This window comes from Hemitrygon akajei, chromosome 18 (genome assembly GCF_048418815.1).
Source record: "Hemitrygon akajei chromosome 18, sHemAka1.3, whole genome shotgun sequence".
In the NCBI taxonomy this organism is placed as follows: Eukaryota; Metazoa; Chordata; class Chondrichthyes; order Myliobatiformes; family Dasyatidae; genus Hemitrygon; species Hemitrygon akajei.
The window spans coordinates 77,013,851-77,040,949 of NC_133141.1; the positions used below are offsets into that span (position 1 = coordinate 77,013,851).

General features: G+C 53.8%; 1 protein-coding gene across 1 annotated transcript in view; it reads left to right on the plus strand.

Annotated features, from left to right (window-relative positions):
- Nucleotides 1-25,185, plus strand: part of pnpo (pyridoxamine 5'-phosphate oxidase) — a 43,495-nt gene extending 18,310 nt beyond the window's left edge. The window contains 6 exon segments of the mRNA XM_073071836.1: nucleotides 1,446-1,499; nucleotides 5,615-5,743; nucleotides 13,885-13,955; nucleotides 20,319-20,382; nucleotides 20,384-20,443; nucleotides 20,445-25,185. Of these exon segments, the coding sequence (XP_072927937.1) occupies nucleotides 1,446-1,499; nucleotides 5,615-5,743; nucleotides 13,885-13,955; nucleotides 20,319-20,382; nucleotides 20,384-20,443; nucleotides 20,445-20,486 (420 nt within the window). The 3' untranslated portion in view covers nucleotides 20,487-25,185.
- Nucleotides 25,186-27,099: the final 1,914 nt, after the last annotated feature.

A 27,099-nucleotide genomic window follows, 5' to 3' on the forward strand; every position in this document is an offset into this window, starting at 1 on the left:
CTGGTCCTAGACTCCCCCACTATAGGAAACATCCTCTCCACATCCACTCTATCTGTGTCCTCTGGTCCTAGACTCCCCCACTATAGGAAATATCCTCTCCGCATCCACTCTATCTGTGCCCTCTGGTCCTAGACTCCCCCACTATAGGAAACATCCTCTCCACACCCACTCTATCTGTGTCCTTTGGTCCTAGACTCCCCCACTGTCGGAAACACCCTCTCCACATCCACTCTAACTGTGCCCTCTGGTCCTAGACTCCCCCACTATAGGAAACATCCTCTCCACATCCACTCTATCTGTGTCCTTTGGTCCTAGACTCCCCCACTGTAGGAAACATCCTCTCCACATCCACTCTATCTGTGTCCTCTGGTCCTAGACTCCCCCACTATAGGAAATATCCTCTCCGCATCCACTCTATCTGTGCCCTCTGGTCCTAGACTCCCCCACTATAGGAAACATCCTCTCCACATCCACTCTATCTGTGTCCTCTGGTCCTAGACTCCCCCACTATAGGAAACATCCTCTCCACATCCACTCGATCTGTGTCCTCTGGTCCTAGACTCCCCCACTATAGGAAATATCCTCTCCGCATCCACTCTATCTGTGCCCTCTGGTCCTAGACTCCCCCACTATAGGAAACATCCTCTCCACATCCACTCTATCTGTGTCCCCTGGTCCTAGACTCCCCCCACTATAGGAAACATCCTGTCCACATCCACTCTATCTGTGTCCTCTGGTCCTAGACTCCCCCACTATAGGAAACACCAGTTGTACATTGCAATCTTTTGAGGGCAATTTCTCTTCTCGTTGTCCACCAGCACTGGCCCCTCATTATCATAACGCTCTGACATCATACCACTAATTAGCATATTACATATCTGGCTCCCTGTTAGTTGAGATGTATTGTAAATGGGGACATCGAAACAGCGAGCTGTTGGCGTTCTCTACCCCCTCTGCCCTCTCCTCCCCCTCTCCGCTTCCCCTCCCCCTCTCCCCTTCCTCTCCACTGCCCCATCTCTCCCAACCTCTCTCCCACCCCTCTCCACCTCCCCCTCTCCCTTCCCTCTGCCCCTCGCTCTCTCCCTTCCCTCTCTCCCCCCCGCCTGTCTCTCTCTCCCTCCCTCCCTCTCCTGAGATGGTGAAGTGTTGGGGTGAATACTTGGACACTCAGTCATGGGGGCTTTGCTATTGGCTGCCTGGTGTGGGGGTTGACGGGGTTGATTCTTGTAGTGGCGGTGTGGGGTGGCGTGTGGGGTCGATGCTTTTGGTGCTGCCTGTGTGTGTGGGGGGGAACTTTTGTTTTCATGTCAATCATTGCTTTGGGGGTTCTATTTTCCCCTGTTGCGTGGATGCCTGTGAAGAATAAGAATTTCAGGCTGCATCGTGTACACATTCTCTGGTATTCAATCCCACAGCCTGAGCCATTTGATTTCCTCTTTCTCCAGGAGAATAACCCGTTCGCTGCGATAGTCTTCTATTGGGAGCCCCTGAACAGGCAAGTACGTCCCCGTTTACATCTTGACTCCGTTACGAAACCCGCTCCCTTTCCCTCCCGTTTCACTGGCTGATGTGGCTCACAGAATTAATGTACCGTGACAGGCTGTCCACGGGGAAAGGGCAGGGCTCATCTCCGAGTTTCTGAATTTAATTCCGATAATTATTCATCGGCACTAGCCTCCATCGGTTCCTTCGAGGTTGTTATATCTGGGGGGAGGTAATGGGGAGAAGCTCCCACTACCTATTAGATGCTCCCAATGCCGTGTGCCTCAAATAGCCTCTGACAACCCAGTCCAGTTCCTGGTCTTCACGTGTGGTTTAGCTACTGAGCCCAGCGGAACCGTTTCTACTGACAGGAGAAGGGGCAAAGGCGGGTCCTGGCGCCTTAAAACCAGTCGCTCCGGGCAGACGGGGCTCGTCAGCCGCGGTTGGCAGCTCATCTAGGAGAAGGAAAACTCTGATCTCAAACCTCCACTATCTTGTGGCTACACCCGCTCACGGGGGAGGCTTCGGGAGTGAACCCCGAGGGGAAAATCTGGAGTTGGGGTCCCTGAGGCAGTCCAACGCTGAGTTCAACGCTGACCGGCAACTTCCGGTGCCAAACTGTATCGGTCTCTGCCGTTCCTTTGGGTTCATCAGCGGCGTGGAGAGGGGGAGCCCGCGACAGGGGCAACAGCTCGCTCTCCGTATCGTACTGCCCTGGTCGACCCTGACAAACAGAGATCTCAGTTCGACCCGAGCTTCCATCACGGGCACCGGCCTCCCCACCATCGAGGGCATCTTCAAGGAGCGATGACTCAGAAAGGCGGCGTCCGTCATTAAGGACCCCCCCCCCCCCCCCACCACCACCCAGGACATGCCCTCTTCTCATTGCTACCATTGGGGAGGAGGTACAGCAGACTGAAGGCACACACTCAACGATTCAGGAACAGCTTCTTCCCCTCTGCCATCAGGGAGGAAGTACAGGAGCCTGAAGACACACACTCAACGATTCAGGAACAGCTTCTTCCCCTCTGCCATCAGGGAGGAGGTACAGGAGACTGAAGACACACACTCAACGATTCAGGAACAGCTTCTTCCCCTCTGCCATCGGGGAGGGGGTACAGGAGCCTGAAGACACACACTCAACGATTCAGGAACAGCTTCTTCCCCTCTGCCATCAGGGAGGAGGTACAGGAGCCTGAAGACACACACTCAACGATTCAGGAACAGCTTCTTCCCCTCTGCCATCGGGGAGGGGGTACAGGAGCCTGAAGACACACACTCAACGATTCAGGAACAGCTTCTTCCCCTCTGCCATCGGGGAGGGGGTACAGGAGCCTGAAGACACACACTCAACGATTCAGGAACAGCTTCTTCCCCTCTGCCATCAGGGAGGAAGTACAGGAGCCTGAAGACACACACTCAACGATTCAGGAACAGCTTCTTCCCCTCTGCCATCAGGGAGGAGGTACAGGAGCCTGAAGGCCCACACTCAACGATTCAGGAACAGCTTCTTCCCCTCTGCCATCGGGGAGGAGGTACAGGAGCCTGAAGACACACACTCGATGATTCAGGGACAGTTCCTTCCCCTCTGCCATCCGATTCCTGAAGGGGGCAATGAACCCGTGAACTAACTTGCTCTCTGTTTGCACGATTTATATTTTTCCCCTTCTTCCTGATGGCCGCAGCGAGAGGAGAGCGTGTCCTGGGCGGTGGGGATCCCGGACGATGGAGGCTGCTTTCCTGCGTCAGTGCTCCCTGTAAGCGTGCTCAGCGGTGGGGGGGGGGGGGGGGCTTTACCCGCGATGGACTGGGCTGCGTCCACTACTTTTTTGTCGGCTTTTTCGTTCAGGGGCACTGGTGTTCCAATACCGGGCCGTGACGCAGCCAGTCAGTACTCCACAGCTGTAGAAGTTTGTCAAAGTTTTGGAAGTCATGCTGAATCTTCACAAACTTCGAAGGAAGTTGAGGCACTTTTTGTCCCTCTTCCCTCCGGGAGAAGGTTCAGGAGCTTGAAGACTCGTTACGTCCAGATTTGGGAACAGCTTCTTCCCAACTGGGATAGGACTGCTGAACGGACCCTGACCCGGATCTGGGCCGTACCTTCCGAATATCCGGACCTGACTTGCACTACCGTACGTTCCCTTTTCTATTTTCTAATTATGATTTATAATTTAAATTTTTATTATATTTACTATGGATTTGTACTCCAGGGAGCGCGAGGTGCAGGATCAAATATCACTGTGATGATTGTACGCTCCAGTATCAATTGGTTGGCGGCAATAAAGTATTGCAGTTACGTGCTGGGCCCAGGAGGGGTCCTCTGAGTCGATAACACTCAGGAGGAATTTAAAGTTGCCTCCTCTGATCCTCCGATGAGGACTGGCCCTGATTTCCTTCTCCTGAAGTCGATAATCAGCTCCTCGGTCTTGCTGACGTCGAGCGAGAGGTTGATGCTGTGGCACCGCTCGGCCAGATTTTCAGCCTCCCTCCCGTGGGCTGGTCCGTCACCACCTTCGATTCGACCTACGGCAAGAGGTGTCTGGTCAGCAAACTCGAATACGGCGTGGGGGCTGTGCTCGGCCACGCGGTCGTAAGTGTAGAGCGGGGGGGGGGGTCTAAGCACACGGCCTTGTGGCGCTCCTGTGATGACGGAGATCGTGTGGAGGAGATGTCGCTGCCAATCCAAACTGACTGGGGTCCGCCAGTGAGGACATCGAGGAGGGAGTGGCACAGGGAGGCGTCGAGGCCGCGCGGTTGTGCGGCGGATTCACCTGACTGACGAAGGGTCACGGCTTTATCGCCAGCTTGGTAAAGGGAGTCGTGCCAGACCGTGTGTGTGTGTGTGTGTCTCTCTCTCTCTCTCTCTCTCTCTCTCTCACACACACACACACACACTCTCACACACACACACACACACTCACACACACACTCACACACACACTCACACACACACACTCACACACACACTCACACACACACTCACACACACACTCACACACACACACTCACACACACACTCACACACACACTCACACACACACACACACACTCTCACACACTCTCACACACTCTCACACACTCTCACACACACACACACACACACACTCACTCACACACACACTCACACACACACACTCACACACACATCTCACACACTCTCACACACTCTCGCACACACACACACACTCACACACACTCACACACACACTCTCTCACACACACACACACACACACACACACACTCACACACACACACACTCACACTCACACACTCTCACACACTCTCACACACTCACACACACACACACACACTCACTCACACACACACTCACACACACACTCACACACACACACTCACACACACATCTCACACACTCTCGCACACACACACACACACACACACTCACACACACACACACACACACACACACACACACACACACACACACACACACACACACACACACACACACACACACACACACACACTCACACACACACACACACGTTTCAGCAGGTCAGGCAGCGTCCACGGAGGGGAATTGAACAGAAGATAGCTCAGTGGTCCCGAAACGTCGACTGTTCATCTCTCTCCATGGACGCTGCCCGACCTGCTGAGTTCCTCCAGTATTTTTGGGGTGTGTGTGTGTGTGTGTTTTTCATGGGCCTTTGGGGCACCCCGCTGACCTAGTTGTTTGAGCAACACTATTACAGCTTAGGGGGGGTCGGAGTTCAGAGTTCAATTCCGGAGTCCGCTGTAAGAAAGTTCATTCGTTCTTTCCCGTGACCGCGTGGGTTTCCTCCGGGTGCTCCGGTTTCCTCCCACAGTCCAAAGATGTACCGGTTGCTAGGCTAATCGGCCCATTGTAAGTTGTCCCCGTGATAGGGTTTGGGTTGAATTCGCTGAGCGGCTGGGCAGAAAGATGAAGAAGCACAGTTTTCTAAGTAGCCAGACTCCTCGCCGCGCGCCCGCCCGCCCGCCGGCCTCCAGCTCCCTCGCGGGCTGGGTAACGCCGTCTCCTCCGCGGGCTGACGGTCCACGCCGAGGTGGGCTGGGGGCCCCTCCTCCCTCCCTTCCCCCCCCCCCCCGGCCGCTGGTACTGCTGACCGAGGCTGTTCCCGTCACCCGCAGGTGCGCATCGAGGGGCGCGTGGCCAGGTTGCCGAGGGCGGAGTCCCGGGACTACTTCCGCTCGCGGCCCAGGAGCAGCCAGATCGGGGCGCAGGTCAGCCGGCAGAGCTCCGTCATCCCCGACCGACAGGTGAGTGGTGCAGGGAGCGAGTAAGTGGCCGGGCATCCCTCGGCGGCAAAGAACTCTACCGCGGTGTCTCCCCCACCGAATGCAGTGCAATAGTTCCGCATCTGTGCCCACACAGTACTGTAAACGTGGCCCGCAGTTCAGCTGCCTGTGTCTGGGACGCACATCCCCGTGGGCGTACAGGAGTGCCCACACAGAGCGAGGTTAAAAGGGGGCAATCTCGAGTCCCTGGGTGTCAACGTCGCTGGGGGTGGGGGGGTCTATCCTGGGGGCCCAGCGCATCGACGCAGCTACAAAGCGGACACAACCGCGGCTGCATTTCATCCGGAGTTCGGGGAGATCTGGCGCGTCACCGGGGGCTCTGCCAGATTTCCTCAGGGAGCATTCTGAATGCTTTTTCTTTTAATCACCGTCCGGTACGGTGGGGCGCACTGCACGGGTGGGAAAAGGCTGCGGGAAATCCTGAACTCAGCCAGCTCCCTCACAGGCACCGGCCTCCCCAGCATCCAGGACACCTTCAAAAGATATAACAACATAAGAAATAGGAGCAGGAGTCGGCCATCCGGCCCATCGAGCCTGCTCCGCCATTCAATATGATCATGGCTGATCTGTCCGTAAAATCAGCTCCATCTACCTGCCTTTTCCCCATAACCCTTAATTCCCCCACTATGTAAAAACCTAACTGGTTCTTAAATATATTTAGTGAGGAAGCCTCAATTGCTTCCCTGGGCAGAGAATTCCACAGATTCACCATTCTCTGGGAAAAACAGTTCCTCCTCATCTCCATCCTAAATCTTATCCCCTGAATCTTGAGGCAATGTCCCCTCGTTCTAGTCTCACCTACCAATGGAAACAACTTTCCTACTTCTATCTTATCTATCCCTTTCAAAATTTTGTGTATTTCTCCAAAATCCCCTCTCATTCTTCTGAATTCCAGAGAGTACAGTCCCAGGCGACTCAATCGCTCCTCATGGATTAACCCCTTCATCTCTGGAATCAACCTGGTGAACCTCCTCTGCACTGCCTCCAAAGCCAGTATATCCTTCCTCAAGTATGGTGACGAGAACCGCACACAGTACTCCAGGTGCGGCCTCACCAGTACCCTGTACAGTTACAGCATGACCTTCCTGCTCTTGAATTCAATCCCCTAGCAATGAAGGCCAACATTCTGTTTGACTTCCTAATAACCTGTTCTACCTGCAAGCCAACCTTTTGTGATTCATGAACAAGCACTCCCAAGTCCTTCTGCACAACAGCATGCTGCAATCTTTCACCATTTAAATAATAATCTGCTCTTCTATCATTCCTTCCAAAGTGGATGATCTCGCATTTACCAACGTTGCATTCCAGCTGCCAGACCTTGGCCCAATCACTTAACCTATCTATATCCCTCTGCAGACTCTCCACATCCTCTGTACAATTGGCTTTTCCACTCAGTTTAGTGTCATCAGCAAATTTTGCTACGCTACACTCAGTCCCCTCTTCCAAATCATCAATGTAAACGGTAAACAGCTGCGGGCCCAGCACCAACCCCTGTGGCACCAAACTCACCACAAACTGCCAACCGGAGAAACATCCAGTTATGCCAACTCTCTGCCTTCTATTGGTTAACCAATCCACTATCCATGCCAATACACTTCCTCCGACTCCGTGTATCCATATCGTATTTATAAGTCTCTTGTGCGCCTCCTTATCGAACGCCTTCTGGAAATCCAAGTATACGACATCCACCTGTTTCCCTCTATCCACTGCACTCATTACGTCCTCAAAGAACTCCAGTAAGTTTGTCAAACAGGACCTGCCCTTTCTGAATCCATGCTGTGTCTGTCTAATGGGACCACTCCTTTCTAAATGTTTCGCTGTTTCTTCCTTAATGGCAGCTTCAAGCATTTTCCTGACTAGAGATGTTAAGCTAACTGGTCTAAGGTAGTGATTGAAAAAGGTGGCATCCATCATTAAGGACCTCCATCACCCAGGACGTGCCCTCTTCTCATTGCTACCATCAGGGAGGAGGTACAGGAGCCTGAAGACACACACTCGACGATTCAGGAACAGCTACTTCCCCTCTGCCATCAGGGAGGAGGTACAGGAGCCTGAAGACACACACTCATCGATTCAGGAACAGCTTCTTCCCCTCTGCCATCAGGGAGGAGGTACAGGAGCCTGAAGACACACACTCGACGATTCAGGAACAGCTTCTTCCCCTCTGCCATCAGGGAGGAGGTACAGGAGCCTGAAGACACACACTCAATGATTCAGGAACAGCTTCTTCCCCTCTGCCATCAGGGAGGAGGTACAGGAGCCTGAAGACACACACTCAATGATTCAGGAACAGCTTCTTCCCCTCTGCCATCAGGGAGGAGGTACAGGAGCCTGAAGACACACACTCAACGGTTCAGGAACAACTTCCCCTCAGGCATCTGATTTCTGAACGGACATTGAACCCATGAACACTACCTCATTACTTTTTCTCTCTTTTTGCATTACTTATTTTAAACATTTTTTGCTGTAACTTCTAGTAACTTTTTATGTTTTGCCCTGTACTGCTGCCACAAAACAACAATTTCATGACGCACAGATTCTTGGGCACGTCTGTGTAGCTCGGGTGTCTTTTGCATCTCCACCCATGGCCCACGAGCACACTCCCCTATCACAGATCCACTAAATCACACACGTTTACAGTCATAGAAAAGTACATCGCAGAAACAGTCCCTTTGGCCCATCTAGTCCATGCTGAGCCATTTAAAGTGCACGGGTTCAATGTCCATTCAGAACTTTGATGGCAGAGGGGAAGAAGCTGTTCCTGAATCGTTGAGTGTGTGTCTTCAGGCTCCTGTACCTCCTCCCTGATGGCAGAGGGGAAGAAGCTGTTCCTGAATCGTTGAGTGTGTGTCTTCAGGCTCCTGTACCTCCTCCCTGATGGCAGAGGGGAAGAAGCTGTTCCTGAATCGTTGAGTGTGTGTCTTCAGGCTCCTGTACCTCCTCCCTGATGGCAGAGGGGAAGAAGCTGTTCCTGAATCGTTGAGTGTGTGTCTTCAGGCTCCTGTTCCTCCTCCCTGATGGCAGAGGGGAAGAAGCTGTTCCTGAATCGTTGAGTGTGTGTCTTCAGGCTCCTGTACCTCCTCCCTGATGGCAGAGGGGAAGAAGCTGTTCCTGAATCGTTGAGTGTGTGTCTTCAGGCTCCTGTACCTACTCCCTGATGGCAGAGGGGAAGAAGCTGTTCCTGAATCGTTGAGTGTGTGTCTTCAGGCTCCTGTACCTCCTCCCTGATGGCAGAGGGGAAGAAGCTGTTCCTGAATCGTTGAGTGTGTGTCTTCAGGCTCCTGTACCTCCTCCCTGATGGCAGAGGGGAAGAAGCTGTTCCTGAATCGTTGAGTGTGTGTCTTCAGGCTCCTGTACCTCCTCCCTGATGGCAGAGGGGAAGAAGCTGTTCCTGAATCGTTGAGTGTGTGTCTTCAGGCTCCTGTACCTACTCCCTGATGGCAGAGGGGAAGAAGCTGTTCCTGAATCGTTGAGTGTGTGTCTTCAGGCTCCTGTACCTCCTCCCTGATGGCAGAGGGGAAGAAGCTGTTCCTGAATCATTGAGTGTGTGTCTTCAGGCTCCTGTACCTCCTCCCTGATGGCAGAGGGGAAGGAGCTGTTCCTGAATCGTTGAGTGTGTGTCTTCAGGCTCCTGTACCTCCTCCCTGATGGCAGAGGGGAAGAAGCTGTTCCTGAATTGTTGAGTGTGTGTCTTCAGGCTCCTGTACCCCCTCCCTAATGGCAGAGGGGAAGAAGCTGTTCCTGAATCGTTGAGTGTGTGTCTTCAGGCTCCTGTACCTCCTCCCTGATGGTAGCAATGAGAAGAGGGCACGTCCTGGGTGGTGAGGGTCCTTTTTGATGGATGTTGCCTTTTTGAGGCATCGCTCCTTGAAGATGTCCTGGATGCTGGGGTGCCTCGCGCCCATGATGGAGCTGACCGAGTTTACAACTCTCTGCAGCTTATTTTGACCCTGTGCACCGGCCTCCCCCATACCAGACGGTGATGCAGCCGGTTAGAACGCTCTCCTCGGTACATCGGTAGAAATTAGCGTGAGCCATCAGTGTCACGCCAGGAATCCTCAGACTCCTGTTGAAAAACAGCCGCTGTTGTGTCTACTTTGTAGCTGCATTAGAGGGAAGATCGAGGGGCCGTGTGAGACCTCGGGCGATCACAGGTGACCTGCATCAGAAAGAATCCAATCAGAATCAGGTTCATTACCACCGGCACGTGTCGTGAAATTTGTTAACTTAGCAGCGGCAGTTCAATGCAATACATAATAAATATAGAAAGAAAAATGTAAATCAACTACAGTAAGTATTGTGTAAGTATAGGTATTGTGTTGGCGCGTGGCCTAGTGGTTAAGGCGTTCGTCTAGTGATCTGATGGTCGCTGAGGCAGCGTGTTGTGTCCTTGAACAAGGCACTTAACAACACATTGCTCTGTGACGACACCGGTGCCAAGCTGCTTGGGTCCCAGTGCCCTTCCCTTGGACAACATCGGTGGCGTGGAGAGGGGAGACTTGCAGCTTGGGCAACGGTCGGTCTTCCATTTTTAAAAAAAACCTTGCGCAGGCTTGCGGCCTGGAAACTCCCCAAGGCGCAAATCCATGGTCTGTCGAGACTAGCGGAGGCCTACTACATATACGTATATTAAATAGTCAGATTAAAAATAGTGCGAAAGAGAAATACTATTTTTTTTAAAAAGCGCTTCCTAATTGTCTCTCTTTTGACAAGCTCTGTCCCACTCACCCAGCGGGACACTGCCCAGCACTGAAAACGGCTGTCCGGGAGAGACACTGCCCAGCACCGAAAACGGCCGTCCGGGAGGGACGTGCCCAGCACTGAAAACGGCTGTCCGGGAGAGACACTGCCCAGCACTGAAAACGGCTGTCCGGGAGGGACACCGCCCAGCACTGAAAACGGCCGTCCGGGAGGGACACTGTCCAGCACTGAAAACGGCCGTCCGGGAGGGACGTGCCCAGCACTGAAAACGGCTGTCCGGGAGGGACACCGCCCAGCACTGAAAACGGCCGTCCGGGAGGGACGTGCCCAGCACTGAAAACGGCCGTCCGGGAGGGACACTGCCCAGCACCGAAAACGGCCGTCCGGGAGGGACGTGCCCAGCACTGAAAACGGCTGTCCGGGAGGGATGTGCCCAGCACTGAAAACGGCCGTCCGGGAGGGACGTGCCCAGCACTGAAAACGGCCGTCCGGGAGGGACGTGCCCAGCACTGAAAACGGCTGTCCGGGAGGGACACTGTCCAGCACTGAAAACGGCCGTCCGGGAGGGACGTGCCCAGCACTGAAAACGGCTGTCCGGGAGGGACACTGCCCAGCACTGAAAACGGCCGTCCGGGAGGGACGTGCCCGGCACTGAAAACGGCCGTCCGGGAGGGACACTGCCCGGCACTGAAAACGGCTGTCCGGGAGGGACACTGTCCGGCACTGAAAACGGCTGTCCGGGAGGGACGTGCCCAGCACTGAAAACGGCTGTCCGGGAGGGACGTGCCCGGCACTGAAAACGGCTGTCCGGGAGGGACGTGCCCGGCACTGAAAACGGCCGTCCGGGAGGGACGTGCCCGGCACTGAAAACGGCTGTCCGGGAGGGATGTGCCCAGCACTGAAAACGGCTGTCCGGGAGGGACACTGCCCGGCACTGAAAACGGCCGTCCGGGAGGGACGTGCCCGGCACTGAAAACGGCCGTCCGGGAGGGACGTGCCCGGCACTGAAAACGGCTGTCCGGGAGGGACGTGCCCAGCACTGAAAACGGCTGTCCGGGAGGGACACTGCCCGGCACTGAAAACGGCCGTCCGGGAGGGACGTGCCCAGCTGAACGCAAGAGGTTCTGCAGATGCTGGAAATCCTTCGCCACCCGCACACGCGAGCGCGCACGCTGTCACTCGCTCACACACATACTCAGGCTCTCGCACGCGTGCTGTCTCTCACGCGCTCTCTCACTCTCTCACACTAAACGCCAGAGGAACCCCGCAGATTAAGCAACATTGACGAAGAGGAATAACCAGTCGATAATTTAGGACAGGACCAGAGATTTATGGAGCCCCCGACCCCCTACCCCACCCATTCCCCCCCGGTTTAACAATTGTGTAGTCATACAGCACAGAGTGAGGCCCGTCTGCCCATCCGGTCCGTGCTGACCAACATGCCCCATCCACACTAGACCAATTTTCCTCCAGTTCGGCCTGTGGACAGCCGCAGAATGCTGTAAGCTCGGCCAGCTCCCTCATGGGTGCCAGCCTTTGTGTGTAGTTTTTTCCGTTGATTCTATTCTATTTCTCCGTTCTGTCCGCAAGAAGGTGAATCTCGGGATTCTTTAAGCCGAACGAGGTTCTCCCAATCCCTTATCCAAGAACGGTGGTCCTGACATTGGAGAGGGTCTCGAGGAGGTTGGCGAGAGTGATCCCGGGAACGAAAGGGTTTAGCGTATGAGGAGCGTTCTCGTTCCACCATTTCGAGCGTTAAAGAGTCGCTCAGTTCCCAATGAATCTTCGCCCCTTCACCTTGTGCGCTTTTGTTTCTGATACCCAGGCGCCCCATCCAGAACACTGTGCAAAAGTCTCAGGCACAGATATCTATATCTGGGGTTGCCTAAGACTTTTACAGTGCTGGAGTAACTTTATGTGTCGCGCTCTACCGCTGCAGCAAAAAAAAAACAAATTTCATGCCTTATGTGAATGATGATAAACCCGATTCTGATCTGGGTCTCTATTGTGGACTGAGAGTGGGGAAAGGAGGGGCAAGGAGAGGGGAATCATGGTAAAAGGGGGAGGGAGTGGGAATCATGGTAAAAGGGGAGGGTGGGGGAATCGGTTGGGGCAAGGGCAAGGGAGAGGGGAATCATGGTTGGGGAAAGGGGAAGGGAGAGGGGAATCAAGGAAGGGGAAAAGGGGAAGAGAGGGGAATCATGGAATAGAAAGGGGAAGAGAGGGGGAATCATGGGGGAAGGGGAAGAAGAGGAGAGGGGAATCATGGTTGGGAAAGGGGAAGGGAGAGGGGAATCGGTTGGGGCAAGGGGAAGGGAGAGGGGAATCATGGTAAAAGGGGGAGGAAGAGGGGAATCATGGTTGGGAAAAGGGGAGGGAGAGGGAATCGGTTGGGGGAAGGGAGAGGGGAATCATGGTAAAAGGGGAGGGAGGGGGAATCGGTTGGGGCAAGGGGAAGGGAGAGGGGAATCATGGTAAAAGGGGGAGGGAGAGGGGAATCATGGTTGGGAAAAGGGGAAGGGAGAGGGGAATCATGGTTGGGGAAAGGGGAAGGGAGAGGGGAATCATGGTTGGGGAAAGGGGGAGGGATAGGGAATCATGGTTAGGAAAAGGGGAAGGGAGAGGGAATCATGGTTGGGAAAAGGGGAAGGGAGAGGGGAATCATGGTTGGGGAAAGGGGGAGGGATAGGGAATCATGGTTGGGAAAAGGGGGAGGGAGGGGGACTCATGGTTGGTAAATGGGGGAGGGAGGGGAATCATGGTAAAAGGGGGAGGGAGAGGGGAATCATGGTTGGGAAAAGGGGAAGGGAGAGGGGAATCATGGTTGGGAAAAGGGGGAGGGAGAGGGGAATCATGGTTGGGAAAAGGGGAAGGGAGAGGGGAATCATGGTAAAAGGGGGAGGGAGAGGGGAATCATGGTTGGGAAAAGGGGGAGGGAGGGGGAATCATGGTTGGGAAAAGGGGGAGGGAGGGGGACTCATGGTTGGGAAAAGGGGGAGGGAGCGGGAAACGCCAGAGAGACACTCCGTAATGATCAATAAACCCGGTTGTCTGAAATCGGATGACCTTGCCTGGTGTCTCAGGGCTGGGTGTGTCTGCCCCCTCCCCAAACCCTGACACACCTTCTCTGCCCCCAGCTCTCCACCCTCCCCTTTCCCAACATCCTTTGCTCCCGTCAGATTTACAGACTTGCTCTCTGCTCCACGTTGACACATACAGAACTGGTATTGTGCAAAAGAGATAGAGAGAGAGAGAGAGAGATCTGTGTGTATGCACATCTAGGACTTTTGCACAGTACTGTATGCCCCTTATAATTTCATGGACATCTATAAGATCACCTCCCGCGTTCCAAGGGATAAGGTCCCGTCCTGTCCAACCTCTGGTTCCTGTTCTTCCTGCAGTTTTTGAGGGCGAAGAATTCCAAACTGGAAGAACTCTACAAAGCGCAGGAGGTGCCGATGCCTGACTACTGGTGAGCGATGGCCGGGGGAGGGTTGGGGTGTTGGGGGGGGGTGGGGGGGAAGTGGGGGAGTCGAGCGCAGGCCAGGGAGCGCAGAGAGAGTCTGTGTACGTTCTCCCTCAACCCTGCCCCGTGACCATGTGGGTTTCCTCCCAAGACCTACCGTTTGGTAGGTTAATTGCTCAGAGTGAATTATCCTGTGGTTAGGCAGGGGTTAACTAGGTGGGCAGCTCAGCTCGAAGGACCGGAAGCCATTAATCTGCTCTGTACCTCAGTGAAATAAATAGCGCCGAGAACCTCGATCGGTTCACCACAGTACTGGCCCTTCGGCCCGTGATGCTATGCTGACCCCATAACCTGCTCTCAGGTCAATCTAACCCTCCCCTCCCACTGGGCCCTCTGTTTACCTATCAGAGTGCAGCTGAAATACCCCGAATGTATGAGCTTCTACCTCCACCCACGGCAGGACGTTCCATCTCACCCCCCCCCCCAAACAGTTTAAAATTATGCCCCCCTGGTTATTGCCATTTCCATCCAGGGAGGAAAGTCTCTGGCTGTCCTCTTGATCTGTGCCTCATCTTATTCACCTCTGTCAAGTCACCTCTCATCCTCCTTCGCTCCAAAGTGATAATGTGCTCATCTCATTAAATGTGCTCTCCAATCCAGGAAGCATCCTGGTGAATCTCCCTCTGCACCCTCTCTAATCCAGGCAGCATCCTGGTGAATCTCCTCTGCACCCTCTCCAATCCAGGCAGCATCCTGGTGAATCTCCCTCTGCACCCTCTCCAATCCAGGCAGCATCCTGGTGAATCTCCCTCTGCACCCTCTCCAATCCAGGCAGCATCCTGGTGAATCTGCTCTGCACCCTCTCTAATCCAGGCAGCATCCTGGTGAATCTCCTCTGCACCCTCTCCAATCCAGGCAGCATCCTGGTGAATCTCCTCTGCACCCTCTCTAATCCAGGCAGCATCCTGGTGAATCTCCCTCTGCACCCTCTCTAATCCAGCCAGCATCCTGGTGAATCTCCCTCTGCACCCTCTCCAATCCAGGCAGCATCCTGGTGAATCTGCTCTGCACCCTCTCTAATCCAGGCAGCATCCTGGTGAATCTCCTCTGCACCCTCTCCAATCCAGGCAGCATCCTGGTGAATCTCCTCTGCACCCTCTCTAATCCAGGCAGCATCCTGGTGAATCTCCTCTGCACCCTCTCCAATCCAGGCAGCATCCTGGTGAATCTCCTCTGCACCCTCTCCAATCCAGGCAGCAACCTGGTGAATCTCCTCTGCACCCTCTCTAATCCAGACAGCATCCTGGTGAATCTCCTCTGCACCCTCTCTAATCCAGGCAGCATCTTGGTGAATCTCCTCTGCACCCTCTCTAATCCAGGCAGCATCCTGGTGAATCTCCTCTGCACCCTCTCTAATCCAGGCAGCATCCTGGTGAATCTCCCTCTGCACCCTCTCCAATCCAGGCAGCATCCTGGTGAATCTGCTCTGCACCCTCTCTAATCCAGGCAGCATCCTGGTGAATCTCCTCTGCACCCTCTCCAATCCAGGCAGCATCCTGGTGAATCTCCTTTGCACCCTCTCTAATCCAGGCAGCATCCTGGTGAATCTCCTCTGCACCCTCTCCAATCCAGGCAGCATCCTGGTGAATCTCCTCTGCACCCTCTCCAATCCAGGCAGCATCCTGGTGAATCTCCTCTGCACCCTCTCTAATCCAGACAGCATACTGGTGAATCTCCTCTGCACCCTCTCTAATCCAGGCAGCATCTTGGTGAATCTCCTCTGCACCCTCTCTAATCCAGGCAGCATCCTGGTGAATCTCCTCTGCATCCTCTCTAATCCAGACAGCATCTTGGTGAATCTCCTCTGCACACTCTCTAATCCAGGCAGCATCCTGGTGAATCTCCTCTGCACCCTCTGTAATCCAGGCAGCATCCTGGTGAATCTCCTCCGCACCCTCTGTAATCCAGGCCGCATCCTGGTGAATCTCTAATCCAGGCAGCATCCTGGTGAATCTCCCTCTGCACCCTCTCTAATCCAGGCAGCATCCTGGTGAATCTCCTCTGCACCCTCTCTAATCCAGGCAGCATCCTGGTGAATCTCCCTCTGCACCCTCTCTAATCCAGGCAGCATCCTGGTGAATCTCCTCTGCAACCTCTCTAATCCAGGCAGCATCCTGGTGAAACTCCTCTGCACCCTCTCTAATCCAGGCAGCATCCTGGTGAATCTCCCTCTGCACACTCTCTAATCCAGGCAGCATCCTGGTGAATCTCCTCTGCACCCTCTCTAATCCAGGCAGCATCCTGGTGAATCTCCTCTGCACCCTCTCTAATCCAGGCAGCATCCTGGTGAATCTCCTCTGCACCCTCTCTAATCCAGGCAGCATCCTGGTGAATCTCCACTGCACCCTCTCTAATCCAGGCAGCATCCTGGTGAATCTCCACTGCACCCTCTCTAATCCAGGCAGCATCCTGGTGAATCTCCACTGCACCCTCTCTAATCCAGGCAGCATCCTGGTGAATCTCCTCTGCACCCTCTCTAATCCAGGCAACATCCTGGTGAATCTCCTCTGCACCCTCTCTAATCCAGGCAGCATCCTGGTGAATCTCCTCTGCACCCTCTCCAATCCAGGCAGCATCCTGGTGAATCTCCTCTGCACCCTCTCCAATCCAGGCAGCATCCTGGTGAATCTCCTCTGCACCCTCTCCAATCCAGGCAGCATCCTGGTGAATCTCCTCTGCACCCTCTCTAATCCAGACAGCATCCTAGTGGATCTCCCTCTGCACCCTCTGTAATCCAAGCAGCATCCTGGTGAATCTCCCTCTGCACCCTCTCCAATCCAGGCAGCATCCTGGTGAATCTGCTCTGCACCCTCTCCAATCCAGGCAGCATCCTGGTGAATCTGCTCTGCACCCTCTCTAATCCAGGCAGCATCCTGGTGAATCTCCTCTGCACCCTCTCCAATCCAGGCAGCATCCTGGTGAATCTCCTCTGCACCCTCTCCAATCCAGGCAGCATCCTGGTGAATCTCCTCTGCACCCTCTCTAATCCAGACAGCATCCTGGTGAATCTCCTCTGCACCCTCTCTAATCCAGGCAGCATCTTGGTGAATCTCCTCTGCACCCTCTCTAATCCAGGCAGCATCTGGTGAATCTCCTCTGCACCCTCTCTAATCCAGGCAGCATCTTGGTGAATCTCCTCTGCACCCTCTCTAATCCAGGCAGCATCCTGGTGAATCTCCCTCTGCACCCTCTCCAATCCAGGCAGCATCCTGGTGAATCTGCTCTGCACCCTCTCTAATCCAGGCAGCATCCTGGTGAATCTCCTCTGCACCCTCTCCAATCCAGGCAGCATCCTGGTGAATCTCCTCTGCACCCTCTCTAATCCAGGCAGCATCCTGGTGAATCTCCTCTGCACCCTCTCCAATCCAGGCAGCATCCTGGTGAATCTCCTCTGCACCCTCTCCAATCCAGGCAGCATCCTGGTGAATCTCCTCTGCACCCTCTCTAATCCAGACAGCATCCTGGTTAATCTCCTCTGCACCCTCTCTAATCCAGGCAGCATCTTGGTGAATCTCCTCTGCACCCTCTCTAATCCAGGCAGCATCCTGGTGAATCTCCTCTGCACCCTCTCTAATCCAGATAGCATCTTGGTGAATCTCCTCTGCACACTCTCTAATCCAGGCAGCATCCTGGTGAATCTCCTCTGCACCCTCTGTAATCCAGGCAGCATCCTGGTGAATCTCCTCCGCACCCTCTGTAATCCAGGCCGCATCCTGGTGAATCTCTAATCCAGGCAGCATCCTGGTGAATCTCCCTCTGCACCCTCTCTAATCCAGGCAGCATCCTGGTGAATCTCCTCTGCTCCCTCTCTAATCCAGGCAGCATCCTGGTGAATCTCCCTCTGCACCCTCTCTAATCCAGGCAGCATCCTGGTGAATCTCCTCTGCAACCTCTCTAATCCAGGCAGCATCCTGGTGAAACTCCTCTGCACTCTCTCTAATCCAGGCAGCATCCTGGTGAATCTCCCTCTGCACACTCTCTAATCCAGGCAGCATCCTGGTGAATCTCCCTCTGCACCCTCTCTAATCCAGGCAGCATCCTGGTGAATCTCCTCTGCACCCTCTCTAATCCAGGCAGCATCCTGGTGAATCTCCTCTGCACCCTCTCTAATCCAGGCAGCATCCTGGTGAATCTCCACTGCACCCTCTCTAATCCAGGCAGCATCCTGGTGAATCTCCACTGCACCCTCTCCAATCCAGGCAGCATCCTGGTGAATCTCCTCTGCACCCTCTCCAATCCAAGCAGCATCCTGGTGAATCTCCACTGCACCCTCTCTAATCCAGGCAGCATCCTGGTGAATCTCCACTGCACCCTCTCTAATCCAGGCAGCATCCTGGTGAATCTCCTCTGCACCCTCTCTAATCCAGGCAGCATCCTGGTGAATCTCCTCTGCACCCTCTCTAATCCAGGCAGCATCCTGGTGAATCTCCTCTGCACCCTCTCCAATCCAGGCAGCATCCTGGTGAATCTCCTCTGCACCCTCTGTAATCCAAGCAGCATCCTGCTGAATCTCCTCTGCACCCTCTGTAATCCAAGCAGCATCCTGGTGAATCTCCTCTGCACCCTCTCTAATCCAGGCAGCATCCTGGTGAATCTCCTCTGCACCCTCTCTAATCCAGGCAGCATCCTGGTGAATCTCCCTCTGCACCCTCTCTAATCCAGGCAGCATCCTGGTGAATCTCCTCTGCACCCTCTCCAATCCAGGCAGCATCCTGGTGAGTCTCCTCTGCACCCTCTCTAATCCAAACAGCATTTTGGTGAATCTCCTTTGCACCCTCTGTAATCCAGGCCGCATCCTGGTGAATCTCTAATCCAGGCAGCATCCTGGTGAATCTCCCTCTGCACCCTCTCTAATCCAGGCAGCATCCTGGTGAATCTCCTCTGCACCCTCTCTAATCCAGGCAGCATCCTGGTGAATCTCCCTCTGCACCCTCTCTAATCCAGGCAGCATCCTGGTGAATCTCCTCTGCACCCTCTGTAATCCAAGCAGCATCCTGGTGAATCTCCTCTGCACCCTCTCTAATCCAGGCAGCATCCTGGTGAATCTCCCTCTGCACCCTCTCTAATCCGCAGCATCCTGGTGAATCTCCTCTGCACCCTCTCTAATCCAGGCAGCATCCTGGTGAATCTCCTCTGCACCCTCTCTAATCCAGGCAGCATCCTGGTGAATCTCCTCTGCACCCTCTCTAATCCAGGCAGCATCCTGGTGAATCTCCACTGCACCCTCTCTAATCCAGGCAGCATCCTGGTGAATCTCCACTGCACCCTCTCTAATCCAGGCAGCATCCTGGTGAATCTCCCTCTGCACCCTCTCTAATCCAGGCAGCATCCTGGTGAATTTCCTCTGCACCCTCTCTAATCCAGGCAGCATCCTGGCGAATCTCCTCTGCACCCTCTGTAATCCAAGCAGCTTCCTGGTGAATCTCCTCTGCACCCTCTCTAATCCAGGCAGCATCCTGGTGAATCTCCCTCTGCACCTTCTCTAATCCAGGCAGCATCCTGGTGAATCTCCTCTGCACCCTCTCTAATCCAGGCAGCATCCTGGTGAATCTCCCTCTGCAACCTCTCTAATCCAGGCAGCATCCTGGTGAATCTCCTCTGCACCCTCTCTAATCCAGGCAGCATCCTGGTGAATCTCCTCTGCACCTTCTCTAATCCAGGCAGCATCCTGGTGAATCTCCTCTGCACCCTCTCTAATCCAGGCAGCATCCTGGTGAATCTCCCTCTGCACCCTCTCTAATCCAGGCAGCATCCTGGTGAATCTCCTCTGCACCCTCTCTAATCCAGGCAGCATCCTGGCGAATCTCCTCTGCACCCTCTCTAATCCAGGCAGCATCCTGGTGAATCTCCTCTGCACCCTCTGTAATCCAAGCAGCATCCTGGTGAATCTCCCTCTGCACCCTCTCTAATCCAGGCAGCATCCTGGTGAATCTCCTCTGCACCCTCTGTAATCCAAGCAGCATCCTGGTGAATCTCCCTCTGCACCCTCTCTAATCCAGGCAGCATCCTGGTGAATCTCCTCTGCACCCTCTCTAATCCAGGCAGCGTCCTGGTGAATCTCCTCTGCACCCTCTCTAATCCAGGCAGCATCCTGGTGAATCTCCTCTGCACCCTCTCTAATCCAGGCCGCATCCTGGTGAATCTCTAATCCAGGCAGCATCCTGGTGAATCTCCTCTGCACCCTCTCTGAAGCGTCCACACCCTTCCTGTAATGAGGCGCCTGGAACTGAGCACAGTACTCCAAGAGTGGTCTAGCCAGGGCTTCGCTGAGTTGCAACCTTACCTCACGGTGTAATCCTTTCCTTAAAGGGGCGGCTATCTCCTCGAGCCCGACTCCATAGAATTCTGGCAAGGCCAGACCAGCCGCCTGCGACGATCGCATCCTGTTCCAGCGCCTGAAGGAGGGACAGGAAACCGACTCCACCCTCACCCACAAGGCCGGAGGGCAACTGGGTGTATAAGAGACTGTCACCGTGACATCGGCCGCGGGCCAGCCCTTTCCGTCCGATCTCAACGCTGCCATTCGCCTCTTCCGGACTGTCCGATCTCACCTCAGTCGGAATGAAAGGGCCACGCAATGGGACCAGATCTCCCGCAGTTCCCTGTCCCTCCACAGCCGCCCGCCTTTCTCGTCGCTGGTGCCTCACCTCGCCACCCGCCTCCTCATTCTGTACTGAGCCCGCCCAGTCTGGCAGCAACCCTCCCAGCCTTTCTGAAACCAGCCTTGACCCGTGAAGCCCTGCCACCCCTCCACCATTCTGTTAACCACCCGTCAGCGGCTGTACCGTTATTGAGGGAGGTCAGGAGGAGAGTGTCCTTTGCTGGGAAAGCACGGAGAGGGCCCCTCCATTGTGTGTGGACCAGATGGTCCTTCACTGTAACACGAAGGAGAGGCCCTCCTCTGTGTAGGAAAGAGATGGTCCTTCACTGTAGCTAAAGGAGTTCCTTCCATTGTCTAGGACAGAGAGAGTCCTATAGCTACAAGGAGATCCTTGCATTGTCTAGGACAGAGAGGGTCCTTCACTGTAGCTACAAGGAGTTCCTTCCATTGTCTAGGACAGAGAGGGTCCTTCACTGTAGCTACAAGGAGTTCCTTCCATTGTCTAGGACAGAGAGGGTCCTTCACTGTAGCTACAAGGAGATCCTTTCATTGTCTAGGACAGAGAGGGTCCTTCACTGTAGCTAAAGGAGATCCTTTCATTGTCTAGGACAGAGAGAGTCCTATAGCTACAAGGAGATCCTTGCATTGTCTAGGACAGAGAGAGTCCTATAGCTACAAGGAGATCCTTCCATTGTCTAGGACAGAGAGAGTCCTATAGCTACAAGGAGATCCTTGCATTGTCTAGGAAAGAGAGGGTCCTTTAGCTACAAGGAGATCCTTTCATTATCTAGGAAAGAGAAGGTCCTTCACTGTAGCTACAAGGAGATTCTTCCATTGTCTAGGAAAGAGAAGGGTCCTTTAGCTACAAGGAGTTCCTTCCATTGTCTAGGAAAGAGAGGGTCCTTTAGCTACAAGGAGTTCCTTCCATTGTCTAGGAAAGAGAGGGTCCTTCACTGTAGCTACAAGGAGATCCTTCCATTGTCTAGGAAAGAGAAGGTCTTTCACTGTAGCTACAAAGAGATTCTTCCATTGTCTAGGAAAGAGAGGGTCCTTTAGCTACAAGGAGTTCCTTCCATTGTCTAGGAAAGAGAGGGTCCACTGTAGCTACAAGGAGATCCTTCCATTGTCTAGGAAAGAGAGGGTCCTTTAGCTACAAGGAGATCCTTTCATTATCTAGGAAAGAGAAGGTCCTTCACTGTAGCTACAAGGAGATCCTTCCATTGTCTAGGAAAGAGAAGGTCCTTCACTGTAGCTACAAGGAGATTCTTCCATTGTCTAGGAAAGAGAGGGTCCTTTAGCTACAAGGAGATCCTTCCATTGTCTAGGAAAGAGAGGGTCCTTCACTGTAGCTACAAGGAGATCCTTCCATTGTCTGGGACAGAGAGGGTCCTTCACTGTAGCTACAAGGAGAGCCTTCCATCGTCTGGGGAAGGGAGGGTCCTTCACCACCATTTTGGCCGTCCATACAATCTATTATGGGTCCACTGAAAACAATTCAGCTTGCATTCCAGTGCAGAGAGGAGGAGAGATTTGGGGTGAGAGTTCTGGGGCTCCAGACCAGACGCGCAGAAGTCATTGTGAATATGTGGTGACCTCAGATTTATAGGGATGTCTGGGCAGTGTTTGGCCCCGTTCATTGGTGTCAGTCCAGGTGATCTGTCCAGGCTACTTCCACAGCCCAGGCCCCAGCCCATGGTCTTTCAAATTCTCATCCAAGTGCTTTGTAAACGCGAAGAGGGGTCTCTGACTCCGCCGCCCTTTCCAGGAAAAAGTTTTGGGCCACCTCCACCCACCACCATTCCCATCCATCAGGGAGAAGGCTTCCTTCGGCCGCCCTCACTCAACCTTCGACTGATAACATCCGCTTATTGACTGACCTCGATAAGGGAAATGGCTCCTACCTGTCCTCTCCCTCGACGTCCCCTGAACTGATGCTCCGAGCTCACTTAGAGTCGAGGTTAAATCTGCGATCTTTACAGCCTTCCATCTGGGCCTGGAGGAGAGGATTGTGGGCCGCAGGGTGGGGGAGGGGGTGCAGAAGTTGCCTCATTCCAACAAGTTCAAGTTTGAGTTTAGTTGTCATTCAACCTCGTGCATGAACACAGCCAAATGAAATAGTGTTCTTCCAGGGTCAAGGTACAAAACACAAAACCAGCAGTCACGCGCGGCACAAATCATTATGACTACAGGAAATCATACAGTTACAGGAAATAATACTGAAAACTTAATAATCTAGCCCGTCCCTGAGTGTCATGGCCTGGTGGTGCACGGGATGTTGTCCTGAAGCCATGTTTCTACCGAGACCAGCTCACAGCAGTTTCTCATCTCGTGCAGACGAATGCAATCCAGCTTGTCTTCCACTGAGCACGCACTGGAGGGCAGCACTGCTGGGGGGGGCAGCCCTCAACTCTGCACTGCTCTGATGTCTCCTCCCCTGACGGGCGCTCCAGGGAGCGGGCCATGACCTTCCATTAACAACAGCCCACTCTGCTCATTACAAAATGGCTGACGCGCCTTCCATTCGCAACTTCATGCAAATAAGTGATGAATATTAATTTATGGTAATTTTTATGAACATGTGGCAGGATTGTAATGTGACCATGTGACTCAGCAGATGGTGGAATGGACCAATGGCTTTCTCTGTCCAAGTGAGTTCCCCGCCCAGCCCAAGTGGTTGTCCATCGAGCCCCCTTCTACCCTGCCCCCTCTAGCCTACCCGAGAGCTTAGACTGAATCAACAAGGATCAACTTTATTCCCCATGTACCACTCAGTGGCTATAGTATTGGGTACACCTGTACGCCTCGTTAACGCAATTATCTAATCAGCCAATCAAGCGGCAGCAACTCGATGCATGAAAGCATGCAGACACGGTCACGAGGTTCAGCTGTTGTTCAGACCAAGCATCAGAATGGGAGAAGAAATGTGATCTAAGTGACTTTGGAATGATCGTTGGTGCCAGATGGGGTGGTTTGAGTGTCTCAGAAAATCTTGATCCCCTGGGCTTTACGCTCCTAACGGTAGGGCGCCAAGTTGGCGAGGCGGTTAGCGGGACGCTATTACAGCTCGGGGTCGAAGTTCGGAGTTCAGTTCTGGTGTTCTGTAAGGAGTTTGTAGGTTCTCCCCGTGACCACGTGGGTTTCCTCCGGGGTGGGGGGGGGGGCTCCGGTTTCCGCCCACAGTCCAAAGAGGTACCAGTTGGCAGGTTAATCGGTCATTGTAAATTGTCCCGTGATGAGGCTAGGGTTAGAGAGGTGGGCTGCTGGGAGGTGCAGCTCGTTGGACTGGAAGGGCCTTTTCCGCACAGGTCTGAGGGATTTACAGAGAATGGTGCAAGAAAAAAATCTGTGGGCGGAAATGCCTTCCCTAGCAATGAGAAGAGAGCACGTCCTGGGTCACGGGGGCCAATCGTGATGGACGCCACCTTTATGGAGCATTATCTTTAGAGGGCGTCCTGGATGCTGGGGAGGCTGGTGGCCGTGGTGGAGCTGGCTGAGTTGACATCTCTCTGCAGCTTATTCCCGATCCTGTGCATTCCCCTCTCCCCCCGCCCCCCCCCATACCAGACGGCGATGCGGCCAGTTAGGGCGCTCTCCACGGTACACCTGGAGAAATTTGCGAGCGTCTTTGGCGACGCACCGAATCTGCTCAGACTCCTGGTGAGACACAGCCACTGGCCGTGTCTTCGCTGTAGATGCAAGGATACGCTGGGCCCAGGATAGACCCTCGGAGATGCTGACACCCTGGACCTCGAAACTGCTCGCCCTCTCCATTACCGATCCCTCGATGAGGACTGGCGTGTGTTCCCCTCGACTTCCCCCTCCCTGGCAATCGATCCCTTGGTCTTACTGACGCAGTCAGCATTGTTTTGGATTCCCGGTTCCGCTGGATTCTAAAATGAGGCACACCTCTTGGTTCGATATTGAAGTTCAAGTTTATCGTCGTCAGACCGTAAAATTGTACGACCGAACGGAACAACACCTCTGCCCACCACGGTGAACCCTCGCAACATACATCACACGCAGCACAAAAAAATATATATTATACCAGAAATAAGTTAATAAAATATGATTCAAAATGCATGCACAGGTGAGCAGTAAACAGCTCGCTGTCCCAGTGACGAGACCCTCGGGGGGAGGGGGGGTGGCAGGGTATTTGTTTGTCTCACATCCTGAGGGAAGAAACTGCTACCCAGTCTGGCAGTCCTGGTCCTCCTGGAGGCTCTTCCTTCCATGTTTTATGTCCACCCGTTGAACCATGTACCTCCTTCCTGGTGGTTCCTCCTTCCACGTTTTACCTTCACCCGTCGATACCGTGTTCCTACCTTACTGACGGTGGTGGGTCCGAGAGACTGTGGGATGGTTGGCAGGGAGCCTCAACAGTGCTCCCGGTACACAGTGGGGGGGGGGGGAGACACCGGTGATCCACTCGGTGGGGGTATTCATAGTGAATGTGTATGTGATGGGACTGTACGTGTGCATTTTCAACTCTTCGACAGAGCTCACCATGTGCATTGTGTTCTGCAGTTGGTGTTGTTACCTTGTGATTGCTGTTAATCAATAAACTGTGATCTCCAACCGCGTCTTCTACTTGCGGAGCGGAAACGTACCCTCCGTCGTTAGAATCCACCCTCTCCTCCTCTACCTGGCCAAGAACACAGGAGGAGGTTCAGGAGAATCATCCCGGGAATGAAGGGAGTTAACGTATGAGGACCCTTTGATGGCTCTGGGCCTGTACTCGCTGGAGTTTAGAAGAAAGAGAATATTGAAAGGCCTTGGATGTGGAGAGGATGTTTCCTATAGTGAGGATAGTCTGGGACCAGAGGACACAGATAGAGTGGATGTGGAGAGGATGTTTCCTATAGTGGGGAGTCTAGGACCAGAGAGCACAGATAGAGTGGATGTGGAGAGGATGTTTCCTATAGTGGGGGAGTCTAGGACCAGAGAGCACAGATAGAGTGGATGTGGAGAGGATGTTTCCTACAGTGGGGGAGTCTAGGACCAGAGGACACAGATAGAGTGGATGTGGAGAGGATGTTTCCTATAGTGGGGGGAGTCTAGGACCAGAGAGCACAGATAGAGTGGATGTGGAGAGGATGTTTCCTATAGTGGGGGAGTCTAGGACCAGAGGACACAGATAGAGTGGATGTGGAAAGGATGTTTTCCTATAGTGGGGGAGTCTAGGACCAGAGGACACAGATAGAGTGCATGTGGGGAGGATGTTTCTTATAGTGGGGGAGTCTAGGACCAGAGGGCATAGATAGAGTGGATGTGGAGAGGATGTTTCCTATGGTGGGGGGAGTCTAGGACCAGTGGACACAGATAGAGTGGATGTGGAGAGGATGTTTCCTATAGTGGGGGAGTCTAGGACCAGAGGGCATAGATAGAGTGGATGTGGAGAGGATGTTTCCTATAGTGGGGGAGTTCTAGGACCAGTGGACACAGTTAGAGTGGATGTGGAGAGGATGTTTCCTATAGTGGGGGAGTCTAGGACCAGAGGACACAGAGTGGATGTGGAGAGGATGTTTCCTATAGTGGGGGAGTCTAGGACCAGAGGGCATAGATAGAGGATGTTTTCCTATAGTGGGGGAGTCTAGGACCAGAGGACACAGATAGAGTGGATGTGGAGAGGGGGAAGGAGGACAAGGCAACAGGTGAGACCAGGTGGGGGGGGAGGAGGGAGTAATACAAGCTTACAGTGATAGGAGAGACCAGGTGGGGAGCAGGGGGATGAAGTAATAAGCTGTAACGTTCTTAGATGGGAGAAGACAGGAGAGTGGGGTTGAGAGGGATATTAAATCAGCCATGATAGAATGGGGGCGCAGATACGATGGGCCAAGTGGCCGAATTCTGCTCAAACCCTCAAAAGCTAATGGCTGGATAGGGTTATGGGTGGAAGAGGTAAAAGAAGAGTTGTAGAAGGAAGAATCTAATAGGAGATGAGAGTGGACCGTGGGAGGAAGGACACCAGGGGGAGTTGACAGGTGGGAAAGGTAAAGGGCTGGAGAGGAAGGATCTGATAGGAGAGGAGAGTGGATTGTGGGAGAAAGGGAAGAGGAGGGACACCAGGGGGAGGTGATGGGTGGAAAAATTAAAGGGCTGGAGAGGAAGGAATCTGACAAGAGAGTGGACCTGTGGGAGAAAGGGAAGGAGGAAGGACACCAGGGGGAGGTGATGGGTGGGAGGGGTAAAGGGCTGGAGAGGAAGGAATCTGATAGGAGAGGAGAGTGGACCGTGGGAGAAAGGGAAGGAGGAGGGACACCAGGGGGAGGTGATGGGTGGGGAAGGTAAAGGGCTGGAGAGGAAGGAATCTGATAGGAGAGGAGAGTGGACCGTGGGAGAAAGGGAAGGAGGAGGGGACACCAGGGGGAGTGGAATGGGAATTATCAATAGCAATTTGACACGCAGAGCACTAATACAGGTGGTGATGTGGATCCTGGGCTGAGCACCAAGTTGCTCACATTTTTAAAATAAATTTATTATCGAAGTATG